This window comes from Cynocephalus volans, chromosome 2, assembly GCF_027409185.1.
Source record: "Cynocephalus volans isolate mCynVol1 chromosome 2, mCynVol1.pri, whole genome shotgun sequence".
Taxonomy (NCBI): Eukaryota; Metazoa; Chordata; class Mammalia; order Dermoptera; family Cynocephalidae; genus Cynocephalus; species Cynocephalus volans.
Window position 1 is genome coordinate 205,368,035 of NC_084461.1, and position 26,721 is coordinate 205,394,755.

At 45.1% G+C, this 26,721-nt stretch overlaps 2 protein-coding genes across 2 annotated transcripts; one reads left to right on the forward strand and one right to left on the reverse strand.

Moving 5' to 3' along the window:
* Positions 1-10,349: 10,349 nt before the first annotated feature.
* YWHAH (tyrosine 3-monooxygenase/tryptophan 5-monooxygenase activation protein eta) lies at positions 10,350-21,613 on the forward strand. The gene is made up of 2 exons (XM_063087437.1): positions 10,350-10,615; positions 20,156-21,613. Exons 1-2 carry the CDS (start codon positions 10,529-10,531, stop codon positions 20,807-20,809), a joined length of 741 nt encoding a protein of 246 aa, XP_062943507.1. The 5' UTR covers positions 10,350-10,528; the 3' UTR covers positions 20,810-21,613.
* Positions 21,614-23,919: 2,306 nt separating this feature from the next.
* LOC134370228 (GTP-binding nuclear protein Ran-like) lies at positions 23,920-24,610 on the reverse strand. Its single transcript, XM_063087285.1, has one exon. The coding sequence runs from the start codon at positions 24,574-24,576 to the stop codon at positions 23,929-23,931; it is 648 nt and encodes a 215-aa protein (XP_062943355.1). The 5' UTR covers positions 24,577-24,610; the 3' UTR covers positions 23,920-23,928.
* Positions 24,611-26,721: the final 2,111 nt, after the last annotated feature.

A 26,721-nucleotide genomic window follows, 5' to 3' on the forward strand; every position in this document is an offset into this window, starting at 1 on the left:
GTCCTGTTAAATTTGAATTTCAGATAAATAAGTAATTTTTTTAGTATAAATATGTGCATGTAATATCTGGGACATTCTTATACTAAAACATTACTCAACATTATTTATTTGAAATTCAGTTTTAACTGGGCCTCCAATATTTTCTCTGGTGCCCTTAAGTGTGGGCTCATGGAAGGGTTTTACGCAGGGAGGTGACATGGTCAGATTTTTATTTTGGGGAGCTCCCAGGATTTGTAGGAAAATAGACTAGAGGGAGAGCAGGAAGGGTTGGGGGATGAGGTTCCTGCTATTGTCCAGGCCATAGAAATGGAGGTTGCCACAGTGAATGGGGGCATCTCATCATGTCTGCCAACACATCTGCATAAACCCCTTAGCTGATGAAGCCCCAGGGGACTGCAGACCAGGTCAGACCCCAGCTCTGCCATATGAGCCTCTGGACTAGTCTCCTCCCTCCCAGACCATCAATGTTGTCATCTGTCAAGTGGGGTCAGATGATCAGAGAGATTGTCCATAAGGGCCCTTCTGCTTCTGTCATCTTGGGTCTCTCTGCCCATCCTCTCTCTGACATCTCTCCAGGTGTGGGCCCACCATGGTGACAAATCCAAACCCAAGATGTTTGGCTCCAACGTCATCCTTCCTGTGTCTCCTCCCTCCTTCTTCCCTTCTGCCATTACTGTGGCCAATCAATGCATGAAAAGCCCCCATGTCTTCTCTCTCCAACCTAAGGTTCCACACCTGGTTTGGGAGAAGGGACTCAGCATTTGTTGAGGGCCTACTATGTGCTAAGCTAGGTCCTCTACATCACTTGTCTCATTTAATCCTCACAGCAGCCCCACGAGGAAGGTATTATCCCCATTTCACCGATAAGAGAACTGGGGCTCAGCAATACAGTTGCTGCTCCAGTCACACAGCTGCTCAAGACCAACCTGGAGTGGAGTCCAGGTCTGGCTGGCGCCAGTGCTCTGTCCTCCTACTGTCTCCAGGAAATGTCCCTGGGGAGCCCCTAATCCTCCATGTATTTAGTGCTTGGGCTCAGTCAGCAGTCTTCTTGTCCCACTGTAGGCACATGCTGTCCTGGCTCTTTCCGAGTTAAGCCAGGGACTAAAATGGGTCGGCATCACGCTCATCTGCTGAGGGTTTTACTGTGTACAAAGCCCTTTCCCATCTGTGCCCTTCCCACGACCCCTTGGAGACTCTGCAGGGCCTCTCCAGCTCTTCTGGCCTGCAGCTCTGCTGCAGTGAAGGCCACATTAAATATTAACAGGGCAGCTTTTGGCACAGCTGGGCTGTCAATTACTGGGCTGCTTGGTGAGGGCTGTGGCTGCCTTTCCAAGGTGAAGCAGTGACTGGAATTCAGCTGGCTCAGATGGTGTCCCAGGAGGGTTGCTGTCAGGACTTGGAGAAGATGCTGCTAATGTAAGGGGTAGCAGGAGTCCAAAAGATTTCCTCTGAGCTCCCTGGCTCTCCCTAGTCCTGGGTGGCATTCTGATGCTGGGACAGTGCATTTAGTCATTTGGCAAGAATTTGTTGGGCAACTGCTGTATGCCAAGCACAGTGCTAGGCTCTGGGGATACAGCTGTGAGCGTGACAAGGGCTTTGCCTCATGGAGCTCCCCATCTGGTAGAGGAGAGGAAGGAACTCAGCACTGTTGGCCAGGGCAGGTGCCTACCCCAGCTTGAGGCCAAGGGATCCTTCCAAAAGAAGTCACAGTTATGCTGGAACCTGAAGAAGGAGCCCGAGTTAGGGAGGGAAAGAGAAGGGGCAGAGGTTTCAGGCAGAGGGAATGGGATGGGAGCTCAGATACTGGTTCTACCCCTTCCTAGCCATTTCTCTGCAAATTGGGTTCCACCTCACAGGGTTGCAATGAGGACTAAATGAAGCCACTGCTACAATAGTACAGGGCTGGATGCATAGTGAGATTCACAGTGAAAGCTCAAGGTAGCTCTTCCAAAAATAGCTCAATGTTTTCCTTCACTCTGCCAGAAATTCTTTCCCCTATTTAGTGAGCAGAGAAACTGAGGCTCAGAGAGGTGATGTGACATGTCCAGGGTTATATTGTAGGTTAGATCCCAGGTTGGACACACGACCCCAGGCTCTGACTTGGGCTTTCTGCCACACTCCAGCCACAGGCAACCCAAGCAGTTATTTCAGCTCCATGAGACAGAATCCAACCAGTGATCCCAGCATGAATTCCTTGGCTGCATTTCCAAGGGCAGTCTCAGCCTTCTTTGAGATAAGGTCACTGCTGTCTGAGGATAAGCCCAGACCTGGGCTTTGGGAGATTAGAGCGGTCTTGGTTCTGCTGCTAACCTGCAGTGTGACTGTGGGTAAATTAATTTTGTCTCTGAGCCTCAGTTCCCCAAAGGGCCAGCTGAATGACCATTGTCAACGTCTGGGTTTCTGATCCTCCCAACAATGCTGAGGCAGAGAAACTGCTTTTAATTCCATATTAAAGATGAGGAGCCAGTCTGAAAGGGGCAAAGTGCCAGGCATAAGGCTACACAGTTAGCAAGTGGAGGCAGGATTTGGAGCCAGGCTGGTAGAGCCGTCCATCAGTCCACTTCCTTGTGCTGCCTCTTGGAGTAAGAAAGTCAAACTGAATTGTCTCCAAGATTTTTACTATGAGTCTGAGATTCTGTGAGTTTCCTGCTGCTCCCAGGCTTTCAGAGTCCAGTGATGTTATGGGGAGGGCATTTCAGGTTGGGCTGATTCTCCAACTATCTCCATTTAAAGGAGGTAACAGCACTGTCATGAGTGCCTGGCAAGCAGTACCCATTTCCTCCCTTATTCCTCCTGGCAACAGCCCAGAGGGTCTATCAAGGATGGGACTATTGCAAAATGTCCATTTTTATGGAAGAGGAAACTGAAGCTCAGAAAGGTGCAGCATGTTGCCCAGGTTTCCTTCAGCTACTGTGGAAGGGCTGGGATTTTAGGCTGGGTCTGGTAACTCCCAATCTTGTGCTCAGAGTAACTGCAAGTTGGCCAAATTTGACCTGGGACTCCCTTCTCCTTTCAGCTCCCTCCCAGCTCTCGCAATCTTGCCTTCCTCCGCCTTACTCCCTCCGTTTTTAAAATCTTTCACTCAAATGTCAATCAGTTAGCTGTCAGCTGACTTAAGGTGTTCCCCTTCCTGGGAAAAAAAAAAAAAGGAAAAGAAAAAGAAGAAAGACGGACAGACCTTGGCACTCACAAAGAGGGCTCTAATGGTGGGATTTCTGTAATATGCAGAAGGTGTAATCGGACTCAATTCATTATTCATGGAGAGGTGCAGGACACTCAGCCAGGCATCCCAGGGGCTCAGACAATGAATGAAATACACAGGCCCTATCCTTTGGTGCTTACGTTCTGCAAGGGAAATAGTAGCTTCCTAAGGAAGTGGGAAGCAGGTGGTGTAAGTGACACAGAGCATGAACTTTATAGTCAGGAAGACCTGCATTCAAATCCTAACTCTTCCTCTACTAGGACCTTGGGTAAGAGGATGCTCTCCGAGCTTCAGTTTCTCCATCTGTTTAATGGGTATAAGAGGAATAGTTGTTGTGAGGATTAAGTGAGATCATATATTATATTAAATGACATAACATAGTGCTCGACCCCTAGTAGCTGGCCAATAAACATCAATCCTACCTGATATGGACTGTGTCCTCAAATTTTATGTATTGGTAGCTTGATCCCCACAGTGACTGTTAAGAGGGAAATCCTATTACGGTAATCGAAAGGTGAGGCCTTGAAGAGGTGATTAGTTTCTGAGGACCATGCCTAGTGAATGGATTAAAAATGATGGTCATGGGTGTGGTTCTGAGAGCTTAATGAGGAGAGTGCATGAGGAGCTATCTCTCTCTCTTTGCTCTGCCATTTTCTGCCACGTGAGACCCCTGCATTGCTGTAAAGCTACCACCAAGAAGACCCTCACCAGATGTGTTCCCTGGACTTAGGACTTCCCAGCCTCGGAAACTGTAAGCAATAAATTTTGTTTTCTTACAAAGTACCCAGTTCCGTGTACTTTGTTATAAGCAACAGAAATGGACAAATAGGGCCAGCCCATGGCTCACTTGGCAGAGTGTGGGGCTGCTAACACCAAGGCCACGGGTTCGGATCCCATATAGGGATGGCCAGTTAGCTCACTGGGTGAGCATGGTGCTGACAACACCAAGTCAAATGTTAAGATCCCCTTACCAGTCATCTTTTAGGGAAAAAAAAAGAAAGAAAGAAATGGACAAATACACTACTGCTGTTACTCTATGCAGATGGCAGATACCACAGTCACAATGGGAGTAGGTGGAAGGTGAGGGTTCTTCCTATTGGAGAAACTGGGAAGGCTCTGTAGAGGAGGTAACATTTCAGCTGAGTGTTAAAGGACTTAAAAAGCAGAGAATGAGGGCCGGCCCGTGGCTCACTTGGGAGAGTGTGGTGCTGATAACACAAAGGCCACGGATTCGGATCCCTACATGGGGATGGCCGGTTGGCTCACTGGGTGAGCGTGGTGCTGACAACACCAAGTCAAGGGTTAAGATCCCCTTACCAGTCATCTTTAAAAAAAAAAAAAAAAAAAAGCAGAGAATGAGGTGGAAGGATGGGAAAGGACATTCTATAAACTTGTGGGCAGACTCTGGGAACCTGATGGGCCAACAATGTCCAGGGAGAAGGTGATGACCTCAGAAAGATGGGCAAGGATCAGATGAAGGGCCAAGTGAAGGAGCATGTATATTTTGAGGAGGAAGAGGTCTTTACCCATAACCCCAGGGGTAGCTCGGTGCTGAGTCTGCACTGGAGTCAGCCTTCTTATGTGGCTTTGGTCCTCCCAGATCCCTTTGTTTCCTCAGTTGGGGCCAGCCTGCCACCATCATCTCTGGTAGAAGACAGAAGGCTGTAACAATCTACTTTCCTCCTATGAACATACCGGGGAGGAAAAGATGCTTTTTCTCACAGTTGCCTGGCAGGGAATGTTGGTGAAAACTCAGCAACCCTCTCCCTTACATCCCAGGGTACACTTTAAGCAGCAGTTGAGACAGTTATGCTCACAGCTCAACAACTAAAAGAATGTTCTCAGGCTCTTAGAAGATCAGGGGCAGCAGTGGGAAAAATAGTGAAGATGGAGTGGTTCTGGATCCTGGTTCCTGTCCCCTGCTCTTCGTGCTGCAGTTGGGCAAGACACTTAACCTTGCTGTGTCTCAGTTTCCTCATCTGTAAAATTGGAACAGTAGTGTGGACTCCTCCTTACTGAGTGGGAGTGTAGTGGCAGACTGCTGCCCCGTGGCCTGCTGTGTGGTAGAATTGTATTACCTTCTTCCCTCCATGTCTTGACACCGTCCAAACACCTGTCTTTTGAAACATTCCAGTTTTATCCCCTTGAGTTGTCATGCCATTGTTTGATGATCTTCCAGTGATAAAATACCCTAGACCTTCAGAACTGGAAAAAGGAAGTACTTTGCCATCCACCAGTGCAACCACCCATTATACAGATAAAAAATTCAAGACTCAGAGGTGAAGTAAAGGCATTCCTGGCCCAGTCCTCCAGCTTTCCTAGATCACAACAGCCCCTCCCACCTGGGCCCACCCAGTGGGAACCATGCAGAACTTTGAGGCAATTATCCAGATGTTTCAAGCCAAAGGATCTAGAAAATTCTTGCTAAGAAACACAAGCTCCCCGATCATCCGCAGAACTGAAGCAAAAGCCTTTTTTGCCCTCATTTTTACTGCAATTCCATAGGTGACAGCTTTGCCTTCTCCCCAGGGCTGAGCTCCTCTGAACAAGCTTGAGGGGGGCGGGTGCTGTGAACGGAGCTCTGAACTCCACCAGCTCACAGAACCAGCTCACAGACTGCAGCTACCAGGACACTTTCGCACTTCTTAATGCCAAAATCTGCCTTGGGTGCTGGCCTGCTTCCAAGGTGGGCTTTGAAAGAGTGGCGGAAGGCTCTGGATGATCCTGAAATCTGTGTGCTCAGGCCGATGTTGGTTAAACGGCTTTGGGCAGGATGTGGTATCAGCAAAAGCACACTGGAGTCAAAGCGAATGGCAGAAAATTGGTGTAAGCAGGGGAGCCTTCGAATGACTGCAAGCATCTGACCCTTTCAGGTCTCAGTTTCCTCATCCATATAATGGGGATAACAACCTTCCTCCAAGTAAGGATTTGGAGATAATACTGGTATAGGAGGATAAAATGTTTATCCTTAAGCCAGGCAGAGAGTCAGTAATTCATAAAGAAGAGCCACTGTTGATGCTATTGCTGGTGGTGGTATTACCATTGGCTGGGGATCAGTAAGGTCATCTTGGCAGCAGGTGGCCTGCATTAGGGAAAAAAATTTAAAATCCTATATGGGTGACACTAGTCTGTGGGCAGGTGGCTCCTCCAGCTCAAGATAGTAACCATGCCAACAGTGTGAATGCCATCTCTCCAGAACAATACCAGGTTTACTTTGTAATATGTCCCTTGGTGTCCAGACTTCTCAGGCAGCTCAGAGTGTTCCAGAGTATCTGAGAAAAAAAAACAGGGCGTATCTTTTCTGGGTCACCTATTCACTGGACTCCAGTGGAGGGTTCTGCCGATGCTTTGGAAATCTAGTTCCTTGTGCGGAGCAGTGTTGACCACTGGTTCAGGGTGGGATGCAGCAAGGAATTATCATATAGTCATGGTGGCGGGTGATTTCCATGTGCCAGAACTGTGCAGGCAGGGTACACACACACGCACACACTTGCTGATCCAGCCCCACAACAACCCTAAAACACAGTTGTGGTTAGTTCCGTTTTACAAGTGGCTTGCCAAAGGATAATCAGCCGGTAACTGGCAGAGCAGGATTCAAACCTAAGTCCAGAACCATTTTCTTTTCCCCATCATGCCACACACACTCGTCATCAGGGAGCCACGGTGGGTTTTGCTCTGTTCCCTGAGTGAGACCCTGTACTAGGTAAAGACAAAGACCTGGCCCCTGTGCTGGGGAACTGCTCTGAGCCCTGGGGCAACATGGTGTGTCTGATGTTAATCACTGGTCGCCTTCGCCTCGCTCAGGGGCTGTCTGTGGAGTTGCTTAAAGGCCATGTTTATTGATAGGACTTAGGGCCCTGGGAGTAAGTGACCTGTCCCAGGCAGTTGTCCTGGTCTTTATTTATGAGGCTTTGGGGAATTGGCAGCTATCTCCCAAGAGCAAAGAAGTTGTGTGCTGTAAGAGCATGCAGGGTACAAGGTGGGATGTTTGTATGTGCTTTCTACAACCTGAGTGAACATGGAACATCTCTGAGCCAGTTTCCTCACCTGTAAAATGGATATGGAAATTGTACCTACCTTCCAGGAATATTTTTGTTTGTTTATTTTGGCAGCTGGCCAGTACAGGGATCATATCCTGGACTTTGGTGTTATCAACACCATGCTCTAACCAACCAGGCATAACTTAAGGAAAAAAATATGCCCATCTCTGCAAAGCACCTTGCCTGGTGCTGGGAACATGGTAGATTGTTCCTCAAGAGTGGGCATGGATGGAGTTGCCCAGGATAGGGAAGAGTGAGCAGAGGGCCTGGGATAGAGGCCTGAGGAACCCCAGTACTTCAGGGTAGGCTAAAAGACAAGTCTACTCAGGAGATAGAAGAGAAGCTGCTGGAGCAGCAGAGGGAAAACCAGGAGAGTGCAGGTCATAAATGCGAAGAGGAGAGCTGGTCAAGAAGGGGTGAGCAGCTGTGCCCAGGGTAGCCAAGAGGGCCAGGTAGGTGAGGACTATTCAAGTGTCCTTGGATGTGACCTCAAGGAGGACTCTGGTGGCTGTGATGAAGGCCATCTAGGTGGAGGAGTGGGGTCAGAGCCAGAGCATACTGGGTTGAGGAGCAGGTGGGAGGTGGTGGGTAGTGGTGGTCGGGAAGTTTGGTGAGAAGGAAAAAAGCTTCACTGGAGAACCAAAGTATCGTCTAGGCATATCAAAATCAATTATTTAGAATGCTCCAGCTCTACATAATTTTCACTGTTTTCAAATCAATCTCTATCCAACATGATCAGTAAAGCTAGGAGGGCTCTAAGCGCTTTAAGAGCTGGAAGGAACCAAAGAGGTCCCCCCATCCAGTGCTGACCCTTGTACCTCTCACTAGAACTCCTTCCTCATGGAGGGTGGAATGGAAGATTAATTACTATCACACTCTTTAACGATATCCACTAGGGGAGAGATCAGCCTGGTTCGTTAACCTCGATTTCATTAGCAAAGGTGACTCTTCAAGGCATGATAAAGCCTGTGGTGGGGCCTCCTCCCAGGCTCACACTCAAATCCTGTATGATAGTACCCAGGTCCTCATTTTAGCATTACAGTGGGAAGAAGAAAGCCTGGGAGACAGAAGACTTGGTATGAAGGCCCCAGCTCTGCTCAGTCTCCACACAAACTGGGGCCAGCCCCTCCTTCTTCATGGACCTCAGTTTCTTCTTACATAGGATAAGGGGTTGGACAGTGGTGACTTTAAGTGTCCTGCCAGCTCTGACATTCCAGGATGTGGATTTCTATTCTCCAGTCCTTTTAACAGTTCCTCCAGTCCAATTTTCCATATGGCACAACTGAGGTCCAAAAAGGCCCAGTCTCCTCTCCCGACGCTCTCTTCTCTCTTCTAATGTATCTTACTTTCCAGAGCAAGATTCCTAGCCTGAAATATGGCTTCCGCCACCTCTACTGATTCCCAATTTCCTCAGGATAAAGCCTCAAATCTTCAGCCTGTAACTTATTTTTGTTTTTTTATTTAGAGCATATTTTATTAGTTTCTGTAATCAAACCCATGTAGATAAGAACTTACATATTTAAAACGGCATTTTATCCCTGTACAAATGGAAAAAAGTTAATGTTTCTAAACCAATATGGCTGTTAATTTCTATACAATGTCAACTCAACAAGGTCAGCTGGGATAACTTTTTCCAAAGTTGACAGCACAGCAAAAGTTTCCAAAAATTCAAATTACATATATTTGTTTATATATATATACATAAAAAGACCAATAACAGCACTACATTATGCATCAATAGCAGCAACAGCTTTTCTAGGTTCTGTAGTCATCTGCAGCCTGGCATTTAAAACAGTCTGTCATCTTGTTTTTCCTAACCTTATTGCCTACTGTCAGGCCTCTCTTCTCACCATCGTTTCTAACCTTCCTGCCAAGCCTTTCCCCATGTAATATCCCACACCCTAATGCCTTTTCCCCGACTCTCATCTCCGAAGTCCAGTTTGCCTGCAGCCTCATAGAGGAAGGAGCTGTACCTTAACTTATTGTGAAGCTACCCTTCACGCCCCCAGTGCTGAGCATCAGTAGGTGCTCAATAAAATTCTCAGACAGCCCAAGGCCCCTTCCCTCGGCATGTTGCATTTAAGCAGGGGCTGTGTTTTAGCCATTGGGATTTTTCCTAACTTGTTGGGCAGCCCAGCCCAGGGACTGGCACGAGTGACCCTCAGCATCGATGCCAGGACTGGGAGGGACTTAGTGATCAGCCAGTCGGTCCACACCCCTCTCTACCAAAGAAGGAAGTCTAGCTGGGTTTCAACTCAGATCCTATCCCCACCACTAACCAGGCTGTGTGACTTCGAGCAAGCCACAAACCTCGCTTTGCCTTAGGTTCCACATTTGAAAAATGGGGAGACCAGCAATGCCCACCTGCGGAGTGGGTTGTGAGGATTCAACAGGATAATGCCTGTAAAGGCCAAGTACTGGGCCGGGTCCTAGTAGGTGTGTGGTGAACGTTACTAGTCCCAGCCGGGCCACCCAGTCCCTCTTCTCATGGAAGGCACAGTCTCCCCAAGGCCACGTCTCAGAGTTGGGGCGCAGCTCTGGAGCCCGTCTCAGAGTGTGAACGGGTATGGGTGTGTGGCGGGGCTGCCCAGTCAGTGCAGACCCAAGCGCAGGGTGTGGCCCTGCAGAGCCCATCGGCCTGGCTGGCTGGGGCAGGCGAGACGACGGGGCGGACACTTGGCCTTGACTTCTCTACGCCGTAGGTTTGCTTTCTGGGCCCTCCTTCTCAAGCCAGATCTCTAACGTGGATTCAGTGGCGCTTTTCAGGGTGAGCCAGTAACAATGCGCCGCCGTGCAGCAGCCATCACTGCGCGCCCTCCTCGGGCTGCGCAGTCTCCACCCCTCTTCTCCCTTCTCCCACCTCCACCTCTGCGGCGGTAAAATGCAGTACTCGCAGGGCGCCTGCGCGGTTCTCGGGCGGGGCGCTGGCGGCAGTTATTTATAGTAGGTGACGTCACCTTGAAATAGACCGTTAGGGCCGGCCCGCCCTTCCCCCCTCCCACTCTCGCCTCTTTCCGCCGCCCGGCCCGGCCGCTCCCACTGCGCAGGCGTCGTCCCGTCCTCCCATCCCCCCGCGCGGTCGCTTCTCCTCCCTCGGCTGCGTCGGCGGCGCGAGCCACAGCGCGCCGGGCGAGCCAGCGAGAGGGCGTGAGCGGCGGCGCTACCTGCATCCTCGGCCGGGCCGGCGAGCCAGTGCGCGTGCGCGGCGGCTGCCTCCGCGGCAACCGGGAAGCGGGCGGGCGAGCAAGTGGTGTGGGACGCGAGACGAGGCCGAGCCGCGAGCGACATGGGGGACCGGGAGCAACTGCTGCAGCGGGCGCGGCTGGCCGAGCAGGCGGAGCGCTACGACGACATGGCCTCCGCCATGAAGGCGGTGAGCGCGCCGGTAGCCCGGGCTGCCGGTCTGGGGCCTCGGCGAGGAGGAGGGATGGAGCGGCCGGGTGGAGTCTCTCTCCTGGCCCGGGGCGACCCCGCGACCCGTCTGAGCGCGGCCGCCCGTCCGTAGACTGCGCTTCCCGCGCCTGGTGGGCGCCCCGCCATTTCCTGAGGCTGGGCTCGGGGTGGGATCCCTGGGGGGGGAGCCGCTCCGGAACGCGAAGGCAGCCCCGCGGGGCCGGGCGGGGGTCGCCGCATTCTAGCTGAGAGCCTGGGTGAGGGGAGAGGGTGCTCAAGGAAACGTGAGGGAGCCGCATTCCTCCTTCTAGACCGTTCTACCGGACCTGGGGCTCACCCCCCCCTTGCCTTCCTCTGTTCCCCAACTTGTAATAAAGAATCACCTAGTGAGTGGAGCCCTCTCTCTCCTGGTTTTCTCCGCCACGATCTGGAGACCGTGTAATTCCGATCTTCTTCGCTGTGCTTGCCCGAATTGTTCTGGTCCCACCTTCCTACACCCCGGGTCTGGCTTTGTGTGTGAAGACCCCCTTCCTGCAGTCTAGGCGTGGACGTAGGCAGGAGAATGGGGTGAGGGCGGAGGGTGTTGGGCCCACTGTATAGCCCCAGGGTTGATGCTGCGCTGTATGCCTGAAGATTAAAATGAGACGTGACTTCTAGTCGAGACCCTCTTAGTTCGATTTTGCAGCTTGATTTCCGGTGAAGGAGTCATGCCCAGCCACACCCTAGCAAATACCGTGGATTAGACACCACCTGCATTTCTGAGACTTTTGAGTTCCGGTTACCATCTCCCTGTCCCTGTCACTTCACGTTATTTTACGTTTTTTCTAAATGAACATTACTTCTCTTTGCGTCAAGGTCACAGGGGTAGAGCTACAACTGCAACCACCAACCTTCTGTGTTCATGTTCTGTCCTCCTGAGACCCAGGAGGATCCCTTTGATCTCCACTTTAGACCTACTAAAGATTCAGAAATTGTGGGGTGAGACTTAGGAATCTGCATTTTAACCAGCTTTCATAGGCAGTTTTTAGCGGGTTTGATGAGAATTACTGTCCTGGGTTATTGCTCACATGTCCTTTCGCTGGTCTTTTGAAAGGATTTCGTAAAGAAAAACTACAAAGCCAGGGGCTCCCTAAACTTTTAGAATAATTTGAAAAACTCATTTTAAGGCATTTGATATTAATATCAGGTGAAATTGTAGTTGAGGCCAATATTTAGGATTATCCAGGTAAGAAGGATACTTTGAGTTATTTTCCCTGTAATGTCCTTGTTACCCATTTGATTAGGTGTGTTTGGAAATCAGCAACACCAAGGCACATTTGTTGATTCATTGGTGATCCTGATTTGAGCACTCAATGGCATGCTGTTGAGCTTAGATAGGAGGTTTTCATCCATACCAGGAGATGGTATAGGTTTGAGGTCTGAACTTTATGTAATTCTGAGGGCCCTCTTTCAGAAAATGAAATATACAGTTTTGCAAATTGTGAAGAAACAGGACTGACTGTATGCGTTTTTTTTGGAGTGGGTCCTAAAGCTTAATTTTCTTTGGGATAAAGCTCCCTCTGTCCACACAAGTCACACTTAACTGAGCAGTCCTGGTATTTCACAGTCTGAGGCCTCTGGACATTTTTGTGAGGCCCTTTCTCAACCTGTGAGTGGGACTTGAAGGCTGCAATGTTAGGAGCCCTTTGGTGAATAAAGATGTTGAAAAGAAAGAAGGAAGATGAATTGAGGTTAAGGAAAAATGACTAGAAAGTACATTCTAGAGCTATTATCGCAGAATTGTGATAAACCATCCCCTTAAGGTAACTCCTATTAAAAAAATAAGAACTTTAAAAAAAAGAAAAAACATTTTTGGGGTCAGTATTCCCATTTCTTTGATTTTTTTTCACCATCTAAATTAATGGAATTGGAAGGGACTTGGCAGAGGTCAGCGGAAGACAGTTTTTTGTGTTTTAGCTGTTAAATTGGTGTTTGTAGATTAAATTTTTAATGAATGTTATTGGGATGACTCAGTCCCCCTTTTGTTAATATCATAAACCTTGACTAGAGCTTTTGCAAACAGTCTGAATCTAGTAACCCTGGGTTTATGTGGGCTTTCTTCAGGGCGGCAGAAAGGCAGGTAAGTAGACTGCTCTGGAGAGGATGGCGCAGAGCACCTGAGTGAGGGTGTGTTCTGATGCCACCACTATGTGACCTTGAAATTTACATCTTGGTTTCAGATCCTCTGAAGTATAAAACTAGTAATGTTGGTGTTACTAACAAGTCAGTTTTTGCCTTCAATCTTCTAACCTGTTTCCTGTTTCCTTTATAATTTAAATGGTCGCCTAATAATATTGCCTGCTTGTAATGATTGATATTTCTTATTCTACCAGCGTCACGTGGAGGACAGTGTTGGTAAGCTTTGAGAAAAATCATGTGTATTGGAACCAGCGGCGTTGCCGCAAATCAGTTGAGAACTGTGATTCCCTGCCTCACCCTATAATTTGAAGAGGCAAGAAGTGTTTCTGAAGTGAGGTATACAGGAGTATCTTCAGGCTCTCCTTACCTCATACTTGTTAGCTTACATAGAGTGTAATAGTGGGAAGAACCATTTTGAAAGATTCTAGAACCCAAGTTCTTAGGTCAGGCTTTGACTGACTTTTCACAATTCATAATCTCTGTAAAATGGGTATAATACCATTTTATAAGAACTATGAACTAAACCTATAAATTTGGGATTAAAATGTTAGTGTGTAAGACTGATTTAAGGGAAGAAGGAAAATAACCAGATAGAGTTCCGGTAAATACTCATGGGTAGGCATAATTCAATCATGTCTCTTATTCTGAGTCATCTATTTTATATTAAAAACATATAGATGTTGATCGTGAGGTTATAAAACAAAAATTTTCTGGGATAGCATGTTATAACACTGACATGCAGTTGACTGCAATGTAGACAGGATGGGGAGAAATATGTTTGAAGGACTTGAAGAATATCTGTAGATATCTTAATGGTAGGAAACAAAACTGCAGTTTAAGGAAACAGGAATTGGAGAGGAAGAGGCACTTGGCTCAACCAGTGGCAAGAGGCCCTTATTCCAACAGCTGAGAGATTATGGGAAGTGGGCAAACGAGCAGGTGGTGTGTAAAAAGAGAGCACAACTGAGTGGTCCAGGAGACAATCTGTGTTGCAGATATCAACAAGGACGATTTTGAGGTGTACCAGAATTTTGGTTGGTATGAAATCTTGAAGTCACATTGGTACAACAGTTTAAAATATATAAAAATGAGTGAGTCCTGTTTCCCACTAACTGGTCATTTGGAATGTAATTATCTCCGTCATATATTGGTTGAGGAAGGAAGAAGGCTCTAGATTATTCTTGTAATAGTCTGAATTAAAAGGTACATCAGGTGGCAAACAGCTCACATAGCTTTGCCGCAGTAAAGTGGGAGTTGTGGCCCCCATTTGGGTTTAGGTGCCTGAATTATCCCCAGAAAATCTTCCACAGTCAAGGACCCCACTACTCCTTTAAAGAAACAAAAAATGTGTTTTCTTATCTTTGGGACTTTTTTTATTAGTGGTATAGTGTCTACCACTACACTTTTCCAGAAATATGGTTTGGAAGTGTGTACCCCAAATGTGTTTTTTTCTTTTATTTACTTTTTAAGTTATCATTTATTTATTTAATTTTATTTTTTATAGTTTTTCATGTTACATGTGGCAAGTTAATGGAATTTATCATTTTACTTATTAGGTGCTCAGTAAATGGTAGTTGTTATTCCATGAGTACATTCTCATTTAATCTTTATAACAACTCTGCATAGGTACTGTTATTAACTCCATTTTACAAATGAGACTAAGAGGTTGATTTTCTCATGGTCAAACAGCTAGTAAGTTGTGAAGCCAAGATTTGAACTCTTGAATTTAGAGCTCTCTCTGTAACCACTGTATGATAATGCCCCACGAGGCTAAGGGATAATATTTCTAGTATACATTCTGGCATATTAACCATTGTCATCATTGGCTAAATTCCAAGCACTTTACTTATGTAGACTTACTTAACGGATAGTTTTATCTGTTGGATGTAAGTCATTCTTGCCAAGTTTGATTAAAAATAGAATCTATCACTTATGGGTCTTAGCTATAGCAGAGAAGCATAAGAGGGAAACAGATCTGGGTTTTGCTTGTTCTCCTGAAGGCCAGGAGTTTTTTTAGCTTAACAGGCAAAGCATTAATTGAATTTGATTTCCTGCTCTGCATTAAGAAATGCAGTACTGTCTTTTACTTGTGGTATTTTAAGGAATTGTTTTATGTTCTTGGCACCAATTGTTTGTCCATATTGCCTTTAGTATATTCTATAAGCCTATAGTCCCCAAAATTTCAGTCTCTAGGTTGCTGGTAAAATTCCTCCTAGTGTCCAAGTGGAGGCAGCCTGTCTTATGCCCAGCATTTTGGTCCTCTTCCCACTCCTTACTGCAGTGGCATTCCCTTCTGCGGCGGTGGGTGTTGGCCCTTCCTGTGATCAGAACCTGGCACAGCTTCTGAAGCCTTCAATCCTGGTGTCTCCAGAGAGAGTAGCATGCATTAATGCTATTCAGATGGGGTTGTATTTAATTCCTGTCGATCTGTATGAAAATTGTTAGTTATGTCAAAAGGAAGGCAAAGGCAGTCTCTTAACAATACAAAGGTAGCTATTTTATTTGGCTAATATTAAGCTTAGATTGGATATTAATTACCTGAACTTGTCTGTTCTAACTTGAAATTTAGCCTGTCTTGTGGCCTTATAGAACTGTGGCCTCACCCTGGTGGGGAGTTCAGCCTGGTCCCGGCTGGGGATGCTCCTTGCTTCTCTGCCAGCTTGGGTCTAAGTAGAGGAGTCTCACTTCCAGGGCATTAACTTGGGAAAGAGCCAAAAAAGCTTTCATTCGTATAGCTTTTTTTTTTTTTAAACATGCAGGGTTCTGCCAAAGAAGTTTAAAGATTTTATGATGTGGTTATGTTATTGTTGGTGAGAATTGTTTTCTTCTGTTATAAACTCATAAAGAAGGAAGCTTGTTGATGGCATGTGGATGTGGGTAACTGTAATAGATGAGACAATAGTGTCTGTGTAGGTATGAAGGATGGAAGAGCCGTTCAGAAATAACATTACCTCTAACTATATGGCCTGGCAGCTCAGGGGTAGCATTTTTGTTTGCTCAGTATTACCTTTGATGTTGCATGACTTCTAGATTAAGAACTTTAAATTTTCCTAAATGGTCCCTATGCTATTTTTAGCAGTGGATTATTTTTATTCACAAACACATTATTTATTGCCTTGTGAGTAGTGGGAGGAGGACCTTTGGGACTTTTGAGTAAGCAAATGGTGTCATAGGAAGATAAATGAATTAGCAGCAGCCAGGTTATTTGTGACTGTTAGTAATTACTGTGTAGTCCTGGAGCAGAGAAAATGAGTGTCAGCGAGTGCCCTGGGGTTGGGAATTGCTATAGCCAAAGGCTGTGTGGTAAGGACATTAGTAAAATGGCTGGCAAGGAGTACTTTCTCAAAAAGAAATGGAGAGGAGGACCTTTATAAATAGGAAGGGCCGATCAATTTAAGGTTTTCAGGAAGGGTGTAAACAGGATTAAATGGGGCAGGGAGGTGGGCAGGAGAGCAAGAAGGCAGAGAGGCTGTGAGCAGAGGGGGCTGTAGCCATGTGATGACTGAGTGCCTAGAGTGGCTGTGCTGAGGACTGCTGACATGACGGAAATGAGTGCTGTAATTCTGGTGTTGGAGTGGACAGGAGGATGAGATCCACTGTCTAGGTCTCTTCTGTCTCTAACATTCAGTGTCTTGTCTTCGCTTCATATTCCTAATTAGAAACTATTTGGCAACCTATGATTGTAGAGATGCAATAAATCTCATCTCCCTAGATTCTGCAGATGATCATTTGGCTGTTTAGTATGTAGCATGTTTGAGACTAATAGTGTGTCATGGTCCTTTCCATGACACCACATTGCCTCCCAGTGTCTGCTTCTCTTAGTACTGTATATGGTATTTTGGTATTTGAAGTGTGGGGAACTGGTGCTAACCAATGTTAATGGAGGTTATTTGCAATAAATATCACCAGTCAAAACTGGCTGTAAATCTTTTTTGTTTTAATAGGCCATCTGATTTCACTTTGGTCTATAATTTTCCAATCTGGGGAAAGCTCAGTTTTCTTTAGTTATCTGATCAACTAATAAACTAGTTTCCTTTTGTTAACTGAGATATAACTCAGGAGTATTAAAAAATACTATATTTAAATGTATCCAGTTATTTCCTAATTAGGCTCTGGCTGGTGTTCTAAGAACAATATTTGATTGCTTAGTTCTTAGTCACTCTCAGCTGATGCTGATAGTGATTCATTCAGACTGGCAGGCAACCAGGTGATTGTTAAATGAACACTAATACTCCTAGTAAATGATTTTTCTTGTGAAGGTGTCATTATAAATATTGCCCAGTAGCCTTTTTTGGCAGTTTACTCCCAATGGAGAAAAAATATACTTACATGAATTCTTGATACACCCAAACTTCACTTACATTAGTAGGATCGACCTCATGCCTTACCATCCTTTTTACTGATGCTCAGGAAAAATGGAATCGTAGAATGTTGGAGTTGAAGGAGGCCTTGAAGTTCATTTAGGCTGATCCTCCTTATTTTACTTTTGATGCTCACAAAGGTTGTGATTTGTTTAAGGTCACACAGCTAGCTCAGACTAAACTCCAGATGTTTTAGGTTTTAGTAATTATACTGTCCCTGATTATACTGATATGTACTTGTACAGTGTATCTATCAATACACTGTATGATATATAGCTCTATTTCAGATATGCATTCAGTTTTAGTGATATACTCTGAGAAGTTAGCTTGGTGTAGTCACAGGATGAGGTATATATGGTGACTCCTTATGGATATTATTTGCATTTTAATGTCAAGTGGTCTTAGTTGGATTCAGTTACTGTAAGATCTAAGGAATTCTCCAAATTCTGTTCCTGCCTCATGTTTTGTTTTATTGAATGTTGCTCTAGAAAAGTGAGGATTCGAGCATCTTGAAATTTGTCAGAGTATTTAGGGCAGAATTTTGATTTAGAAGGGTTGCTTCTTTAAAAGACTAAATAAATATCTACAAAGTCTCTTTACATTTCCAATAAACAAATATATGTGAGTGTTTAAAGGCACTTACTGAAGGAAAACTAGTGAGGTTACAAGTCTTCAACTGGATGTGAAGGGAGCATGGATTTTGGATTAGTAGTGAGTAGAAAATTGCCCTGGACTGGGGCACATCACAGTGAGAGGTGTGGAGACTACTAATGTACATGTGAGGAAGAATGAGGAATCTGCATTGACTAGAGTGGAGGCAGCCCTTCTGGGGAATGGCCAGGGCAGCTTGTAGCTAAAGACCACACTGAAAAAAGAAGTGGGGTTTGGTTTATTTGAGTAGGCAAAGGAGGAGAGACATAATCTTGGGTTAAGAATTTGCAGCAAAAGAGTAGGGTACTGGGGAACAAGGAAATGGGGAAATTAGAAGGAGCTAATATTTTTATTTTTGTGGGATTTGTGGGCAGGGAGGACTCAATAGACAATTGCTTGTTTTACTTTGTAAGAATTTGACACAAATTTTCTGATTTTTACATATGATAATTACATTTGTTGCTTATGTTCTTGAACCACTAATTCCCTAGAAAAAACCCATGATTGTTTAAAATGTCAGATTCTCCACTGCTCAGTCTTCTCAACCCATTTTATTTAAGCATGTCTTCTTTTTTTTGTCCTTTTCGTGACCGGCACTCAGCCAGTGAGTGCACCGGCCATTCCTATATAGGATCCGAACCCGTGGCGGGAGCGTCGCCGCGCTCCCAGCACCACACTCTCCCGAGTGCGCCACTGGCTCGGCCCTAAGCATGTCTTCTTGAATATGCTGTTGATAACTTTCTTTTGAACTTGGCTTTCTTCCTCCATTGGTGGATTGGTGCATCTTCTGTCCTTAGAGTTTGATTTAAGTGATACCTTTTCTATTTAGTGTTTCATGGTTTCCTAAGTGCTTTGCTTTCTTTTTTCCTTTTTTAAAATTAAAGACCTTTAGTGGGTTGGGCCATGGGGGGAAAAAAAAAAAGACCTTTACCTAGTAGGTCATATTAAGGAATGCCCCCCCCCCCCCTACTTTGTAGAAGCTACAGGTTCTTTTGAGGGCTTGTGAAATATCTGGGGTCAGTTTTTAGCAAGTTGGCTTTGCTGAGGGTTTTCTGATTTTAAGTCTGTATTAGTTTCCTAGAGCTGCTGAACAAAGTACCACAAACTGGGTGGCTAAAAAAAAAGCAGAATTTTATTCTCTCATAATTCTGGAGGCTAGAAATCTGAAATTGAGGTGTTGGCAGGGCTGTGCTCCCTCTGAAGACTCTGGGGAAGAATCTCTCCTTGCCTCTCTCCTAGCTTCTGGTGGCTTCCAGCAACCATTAGTGTTCTTGGCTTGTAGATGAATCACTCCGGTCTCTGTCTCCATTATCACATGGCATTCTCCGTGTGTATGTGTGTGTGTGTGTGTCTGTGTCTGTGTGTGTCTCCAAATTTTGTTCTCCTTATAAGGACATCAGTCATTGGCTTTAGGGCACACCCTAATCCAGTATGACTTTAACTAATTACATCTGCAAAGATCCTGTTTCCAAATAACATCACATTCGCAGGTACCAGGGGTTGGGACTTCAACATATCTTATTAAGGTGGGTGGTGGGCAGGGGGTGGGGGGGTACAGTTCAACCCACAAAAGTTTAGTGCTCTTTCCACTGACCACTTAGCTGGTTCACTTAGAGTTGGCATCATGGAGAACTAAGGGAAGTTAACAACTTGTGAAATTTAACTCTTCCATTTAAAATAATTGGTGCTTCTATCCTTGATGGCCAGTCAGGGTTTCCTCTCAGGTTTGTCAGAATAAAGCTTGCTGCAGAGTAACTGTGCTTCCTTTCAGCAGAGACTGGGAATACTTTACTGTCACTGGTGCATCATTCTCCATTTTGGCTTGGAGAGGTAGGAGTATCAGTGTGGAGTAACCACACAGGGTAAAGATCTGGCTGCCACATCTGTGTGTTTGATCTCATCCATTTAGCTCCTATCTGTTAATATGCATTTGAGGTGTGATTGGTTCTCTTCAGAGAATAAAGCTAGAAGTAGAATCTGGAACAGGCTGTCATCGAACATTTGACCAGGGGGATTGCACAAGCTTATTGCTGAACCTCAATATTTTCTTCTCTACCAGTATATACCACCAACTCACAACCTTTCTGTGATTATCCATGAATTTCTTAAGGCCCTATCATGTCCTGTTTTGAGTTCCGAGTATTTATTTCTTCTGTTAGATTACAGTCTTCCTTCAGATAGGATCCGTATCTAAATTGGTTTTGTCCATGAGTGCTTTTTATTCTCGTGGCTTGTCCATAATCCTGTTCTTGAGAAGGATTATTGATTATGTTGAAGAGGAAGGGTTTCTTTCCATGATTTTCAGTGTTTATCTTTTTGGGGTTTTGCAGGTGACAGAACTGAATGAACCTCTCTCCAATGAAGATCGAAATCTTCTCTCTGTGGCCTACAAGAATGTGGTTGGTGCCAGGCGATCTTCCTGGAGGGTCATTAGCAGCATTGAGCAGAAAACCATGGCTGATGGAAATGAAAAGAAATTGGAGAAAGTTAAAGCTTACCGGGAGAAGATTGAGAAAGAGCTGGAGACAGTTTGCAATGATGTCCTGGCTCTGCTTGATAAGTTCCTCATCAAGAACTGCAATGATTTCCAATATGAGAGCAAGGTGTTTTACCTGAAAATGAAAGGTGATTACTACCGCTACTTAGCAGAGGTAGCTTCTGGGGAGAAGAAAAACAGTGTGGTCGAAGCTTCTGAGGCTGCTTACAAGGAAGCCTTTGAAATCAGCAAAGAGCACATGCAACCGACGCACCCCATCCGGCTGGGCCTGGCCCTCAACTTCTCTGTATTCTACTACGAGATCCAGAATGCACCTGAGCAGGCCTGCCTCTTAGCCAAACAAGCCTTTGATGATGCCATAGCTGAGCTGGACACACTAAATGAGGATTCCTATAAGGACTCCACGCTCATCATGCAGTTGCTGCGAGACAACCTCACCCTCTGGACGAGCGACCAGCAGGATGAAGAAGCAGGAGAAGGCAACTGAAGATCCTTTGGGTCCCTGGCCCTTCCTTCACCCACCACCCCCGTCATCACCGATTCTTCCTTGCCACAATCACTAAATATCTAGTGCTAAACCTATCTGTATTGGCAGCACAGCTACTCAGATCTGCTCTCCTGTCCCTTGGGAAGCAGTTTCAGATAATTCTTCATGGGCATTGCTGGATTGATGGTTGCTTTGAGCCCACAGGAGCTCCCTTTTTGAAGAGAATTGTGTTCTGAGTGAGGCATTTTACTATGCCTATTGATCTATGGGAAATCCAGGCAAAGGTAATGGGGGAGTTTAGAAAAGAGAATTAGCCAGCAAAGGCTACAGTTGATATTTAAAAGACCCATTTAAAACAAGCTGATATAGTGTTTTGTTAAGCAGTACATCTGTGCATGCAAAAATGAATTCACCCCTCCCACCTCTTTCCTCAGCTAATGGAAAACTAAGGAAAGCTGATACAGAGAGACAACTTGCTCCTTTCCATCAGCTTTATAATAAACTGTTTAATGTGAGGTTTCAGTAGCGCCTTGTTTTGCCTCTTTAAATTATGATGTGCACAAACCTTCCTTTCAATGCAATGCATCTAAAGTTTTGATATTTGTAACTTCTGTTTGGTTGCGATTGTTTAAGAATCATGGATTTATTTTTTGTAACTCTTTGGCTATTGTCCTTGTGTATTATCCTGACAGCGCCATGTGTGTCAGCCCATGTCAATCAAGATGGGTGAATATGAAATGCCAGACTTCTAAAATAAATGTTTTGGAATTCAGTGGGTAAATAAATGCTGCTTTGGGGATATTATCTCTATGTGTATGGTCTTGATTTTTCCCTCCCAAGGAGCTGTCACCGTCTGAATCCTAGTTTGAGTCTCAAACATTGAAGTGTTTGTAGTATGGTATCCAAGCGTGTTCCTTCCCTCTGATTCCATTATATGTTTTGCAGTACACACATGACTCATGACTTTTAAAATAGTTGTCTGTGACCCCAGCTAACGTAGCCTCTCTGATCCATTCGTCCTGGTAACTGATGCTTGTAAATGAGCTTAGCAGAACAAAGTGCTTTCTGCCATAGTATAGCACCTCTTAAAGGTTGTGGTCTATGTTTAACTCGGGGGCAGGTGTCTTAACCCATCCTGGAGTTTGGTTGATATTTAACACTGAATGTAAATGTTGAGCTTATACATGTCCTCAAATTTTCTTAATCTTTCTATATTAGATGTAATAAAGTTAGGGCACAACCTGGATCCCTGAGAAAATCTTTAGTGATTATTAATGAAAATTTTAAGTGTCTTTAAAATAGAAAAGCCTCAATCTGAGTTTGAGGTTTTTTTTTTTTTTTTAAGCCTAACTCCTTAAACACTGCCCATTTTCTTTCTCCTCAAGGCATCACTTGAGATTCAGCATCACCAACTGACTATTCTTTGAGCCCCTCACAATTTTTATCATCTCCAGTGTTTTGCCTAGGACTTAACATGTTTAAGTGGATTGGTTCAGTTACACAGAGGTCTTAAACACCTTATTCGTGGCTAAAGCTTGACACTAGATGAATGAAAATGGCCATGACCCTACCTCTGAATTTATATTGTGGAGCACATAACTCTTTAACATGGAAGTTTAACCGATTTTCTCATTCTGAACTAGAGATATAACCCCTACGTGCTAATAAATAGTCTTTAGGAAGCCTGTTTCAAGTTGACCTAATTTTATGCTAAAGTGGTTACTGGGTTTCACTCCAATTAGTGGGTCAGGTATGTTGTTTTTCTGGCAGCTGGCTGGTTCGGGGATCCGAACCCTTGACCTGTTACAATACCGTGCTCCAACCAATGGGTCAAATATTTTAAAGCTGCAAACTTTATGTGGCTGACACTTGGCTTTGGTAACTTGCAGACATAAACATTGTGTTACATTTGAAATGTCCTTCATAGTTGCTGAAGCACTCACATTTTCATTTTACAGCCATTTTCTGAAAGGTTTTGTTCCTACCTCACAGATGAGGAAGTTGAGGTGCAAAGGTTGTGGACCTCTAGGATTCACACAGCTTATAAACCACAGAGGATAGCCCCCACCCAAGACTTTAGAGTACTACCCTCTGGTGGGCTCCAGCAGAGCCATCCTTCCAAAGTTCTAGGCTCAGGTCTCTCATTTTTAAAAATTATTTTATTTTTTATTTTTTTTCTGATCGGTAAGGGGATCGCAACCCTCGGCATGGTGTTGTCTGCACCACGTTCAGCCAGTGAGCGCACTGGCCATCCCTATATAGGATCCGAACCTGCGGCCTGGGTACTACCAGTGCCGCACTCTTCCGAGTGAGCCACGGGCCGGCCCGAGGTCCCTCATTTTTTAAGTGTGGGAGTTGGATTATGTGTTTTAATTCAACTCAAAGTACTCTGTGAGTAAGCCATCTTCTTTGGTCTGGGGATGGGGTGTGGGGTGGTATGGACACAAAATTCTATAAGTGACAAATGGGGTTCATTGAGAGGACCTAAGAGGGAGCTATAAATTACATGTGGCATAAACTTGGAAGCCTTCTCTACTGCGTGATAAAGGTTTCCTTCTGGGTCTACTCTTAAGATGTTTTAAAGTTTGTCAGATCAAGAAAAATTTATGAAATAGTTAAGGGGTCATCTCAATGTTCCATTAGGGAATACTGAAGTCCAGAGAAATACCTCTTCAAGGTCACAGCAAAGTTAGCGACAACCTAGAGTAGCATTTGGATTCCCTAAATCCTTGTTCGTGGTTCTTTTCGTTATTTATTATTTTTTTTTTAGATATTTGAAATACAGCTTTATTCTGATTCTAAACGAAAAGGAATGGGAATGACAGTAACAAACAAGATTTCACCACCGACTATTGTGATGTGGCTATAGCAGTCTTACATTTGAAACTCAAGAAATCAACTGCGTTCCAAAACAGCTAAACATGCAGGTCCAAACAATGAAGATATTTTTTTTAACTGCCACATTCACTCCGAAGCCCATTCATCTCCTTCAGCATCCCACAGATGAAGCACATGTTCTGCTTAGCTAGATAATAAAGTGGCACACACGCTGCACCGCTGACATCACAGGACAGCTGCCTATAAAACTAGACTTCTGACGCTGGGCTCCAGCTTCTCTCTCACACGTCATCATCCTCATCCGGGAGAGCAGTTGTCTGAGCAACCTCTAAATCATGCTCATACTGTGCTGCCAAAGCTGGGTCCATGACAACCTCTGGTGGGGCAAGAGCAGGCATGGCAACAAACTCCAAGTTAGGGTCTCCAATGAGCTTTCGTGCAAGCCAGAGGAAGGGCTTTTCAAAGTTGTAGTTACTTTTGGCAGAAATGTCATAGTACTGCAGATTCTTCTTTCGGTGAAAGACAATAGATTTTGCCTTCACTTTCCTGTCCTTAATATCCACTTTGTTGCCACACAACACAATGGGGATGTTTTCACATACTCGTACAAGGTCTCTATGCCAGTTAGGCACATTCTTGTAAGTAACTCTCGATGTTACATCAAACATCATAATGGCACATTGGGCTTGGATGTAATAACCATCTCTCAGTCCACCAAATTTCTCCTGGCCAGCTGTATCCCATACATTGAACTTAATAGGACCTCTGTTGGTATGGAACACGAGGGGATGGACCTCAACACCCAGGGTGGCTACATACTTCTCAAATTCACCGGTCAAGTGATGTTTCACGAATGCAGTTTTTCCAGCACCACCATCACCAACCAATACAAGTTTGAACTGGACCTGGGGCTCTCCCTGGGCAGCCATCGCGGTGTTCCTTCCAGAAGCGTCTCCGCGCCCGCCCGACTGAGCTCGTGGTTCTTTTCACTGTGCCATGCTCTATGGGTTGAAACTAGGGAAAAAAAGGATATAATACTCCATTCCTGGGACACTTTGAGTGCTTTTAAGTGTTTTCACTTAGAATTGGAGGAACTATACTTGGAAAGGGATGTTTAAATGTACTGGTGCTATTGCTTCAGATTTCCAATGGCCCCTCAAACTCTGCTCAAAAGTCTGTTTCTTTGAGACGGGGGAGGAGTAGAATTCTTGATAATGGAGCTATTGTTGGGTAAATACTTGGTCATTTAAAATCACTTGGGATCAGGGAGTCCAGGATTCCTCGTGGGGTCTAAGATTAAGTATAGGCTGTGTTTGGATGTCAGGCCCTCCGCATCATCCTCCCCTACACTGTTAGAGGCTGCCTTGCCTTTCAGAGAAAGATGGTCCTCAGTTCTCAGGAGAACCTCCCAACATCAGGCAAGCACAAATACTCAAAGCTGGGTAGGACTTAACTGGGTTTCATAACAGAAGATCTGTCATTAGGCTGGCTGATGAAAATAACCATTTCAAATACCTACTGTATTCTGGGCACTTTATGTGCATGGTCTCTGAATCTTACAGTGACCCTGGAAAGTAAGAATGTTAATATTTTTTAACAGGTGAAGAAACTGGTTATCAGGTAGTATAAGGTACATAGCTGGTAAAGGGTAAAGCTGAGATAAAAACTGGGGCTCTCCTACTTCAAGGCTCTATTACACAGTGGATATTTTGATCCCCATCTGGAGAAAAGTAGTCCTAGAAAGGTTATAACAATAGCTAGCCTCTCTGCTTCTGGTCTCTATCCTTTCTTCTCCAGTCTATCTGACATCCTACCCAGATAAAATTCTTCAAGCTCTAATGAAATGGAGTTTCTTATGAAACCTCTGATCTGGCTGGAAGCCTTCTCTTCCCCTTAAACTGCAGGGTGACTCTGGGTCAATCTTTGCATAATTATTCGTAAGTTACTGTGCAGGTTTTTCCACCTGCACTGGACTGTAGGCCCCTATGGCACCTAACAAAGCAGAGGCTCCAAAAGGTTGGGTGAACTAAAGATTGAAGGAATCCATGATTAAGTTTATTTCCCAAAGTACAGCTCCCATGCCATTTTGGAAGGCAGAAACTGCTAGGGAGGGAAGGGGACATAAAATTGCTGATAATCTTCTGTGGGCTAGTCACCCTGCCAAGTGGGCCTTTACATACATTTTAAAATTCAAAGCTAATCTTGCAAACTAGGTTGTAGCTCCAATTTAGAGGCTCAGGAAGGAAAAGTGACTTTCTTATGGTCACGTAGCTGGAAAGTGATGGGGCATGTCTCTGTGCAGAGCTTCACGGTCCTTGTTCTTTTCATGATGCCATGTTGCCTTTAGGCAGGGCCTGACCTTCCAGGTCTTCCTTGATGAGACCTCTTTCTTCCTTGCTAGCAGGACCTTCTTTACATTTGCCTCTTCAGCAAGATTGGTCTTTTTTGCTGCCCCCACCCCTAACCCCAGACATATCCTGCAATCTGGACCTTAACGCTTTTCTTCTCCTAAGTCTTGGAGCTCCTTAAATTCAGAAAGTGAGGTACCTGTAGTCGTTACAGTTAGAGTATAACTCAAGAGGTGGACCAAAGCACCACAAGTTGGAGTCTCTCTCCAGCTGCACCCAGCTTGTTCAGGCTGCTCTCTCACTTTGGCTCAAGCTGTTACTCTCCCTTCAGGAACAATGGCTTTCTTCTCTTGCCTATTCTATGAAATCCTACCTCTTTCCTGTCGGCTACTGTGAGCCCCTCTTCGGGATCCTGTACTGGGTCAGTACTACAAAATGGCATATATCACTCTGGCTTCATTCATTCAATAAACACGTTGAACTGCTACTATGTGGTAGATATTGGGTGGGTGGCTGGAGATACTTCGGTGAATTACTCAGACATGGACCTTGTCCTCATGAGGCTAGCACTCTAGTGGGGGAAATACAATAAAAAGATAATAAATTGGAGATGTCACCCAGGTTTCTCTCCAGATCTAGAACACAACTCAAAATAAGAATTTGTGAATAATTGATTTGAGACCAGAATTTAAAAAAAAGAAATGACTGGGGGCCGACCCCGTGGCT

Excerpts from the sequence above, each read along its gene's own strand:
- YWHAH (XM_063087437.1), top strand. The coding sequence starts at position 10,529 with ATGGGGGACCGGGAGCAACTGCTGCAGCGGGCGCGGCTGGCCGAGCAG. Across the intron at positions 10,616-20,155 it reads TGGCCTCCGCCATGAAGGCG|GTGACAGAACTGAATGAACC; the intron begins GTGAGCGCGCCG and ends GGGGTTTTGCAG.
- LOC134370228 (XM_063087285.1), bottom strand. The coding sequence starts at position 24,576 with ATGGCTGCCCAGGGAGAGCCCCAGGTCCAGTTCAAACTTGTATTGGTT.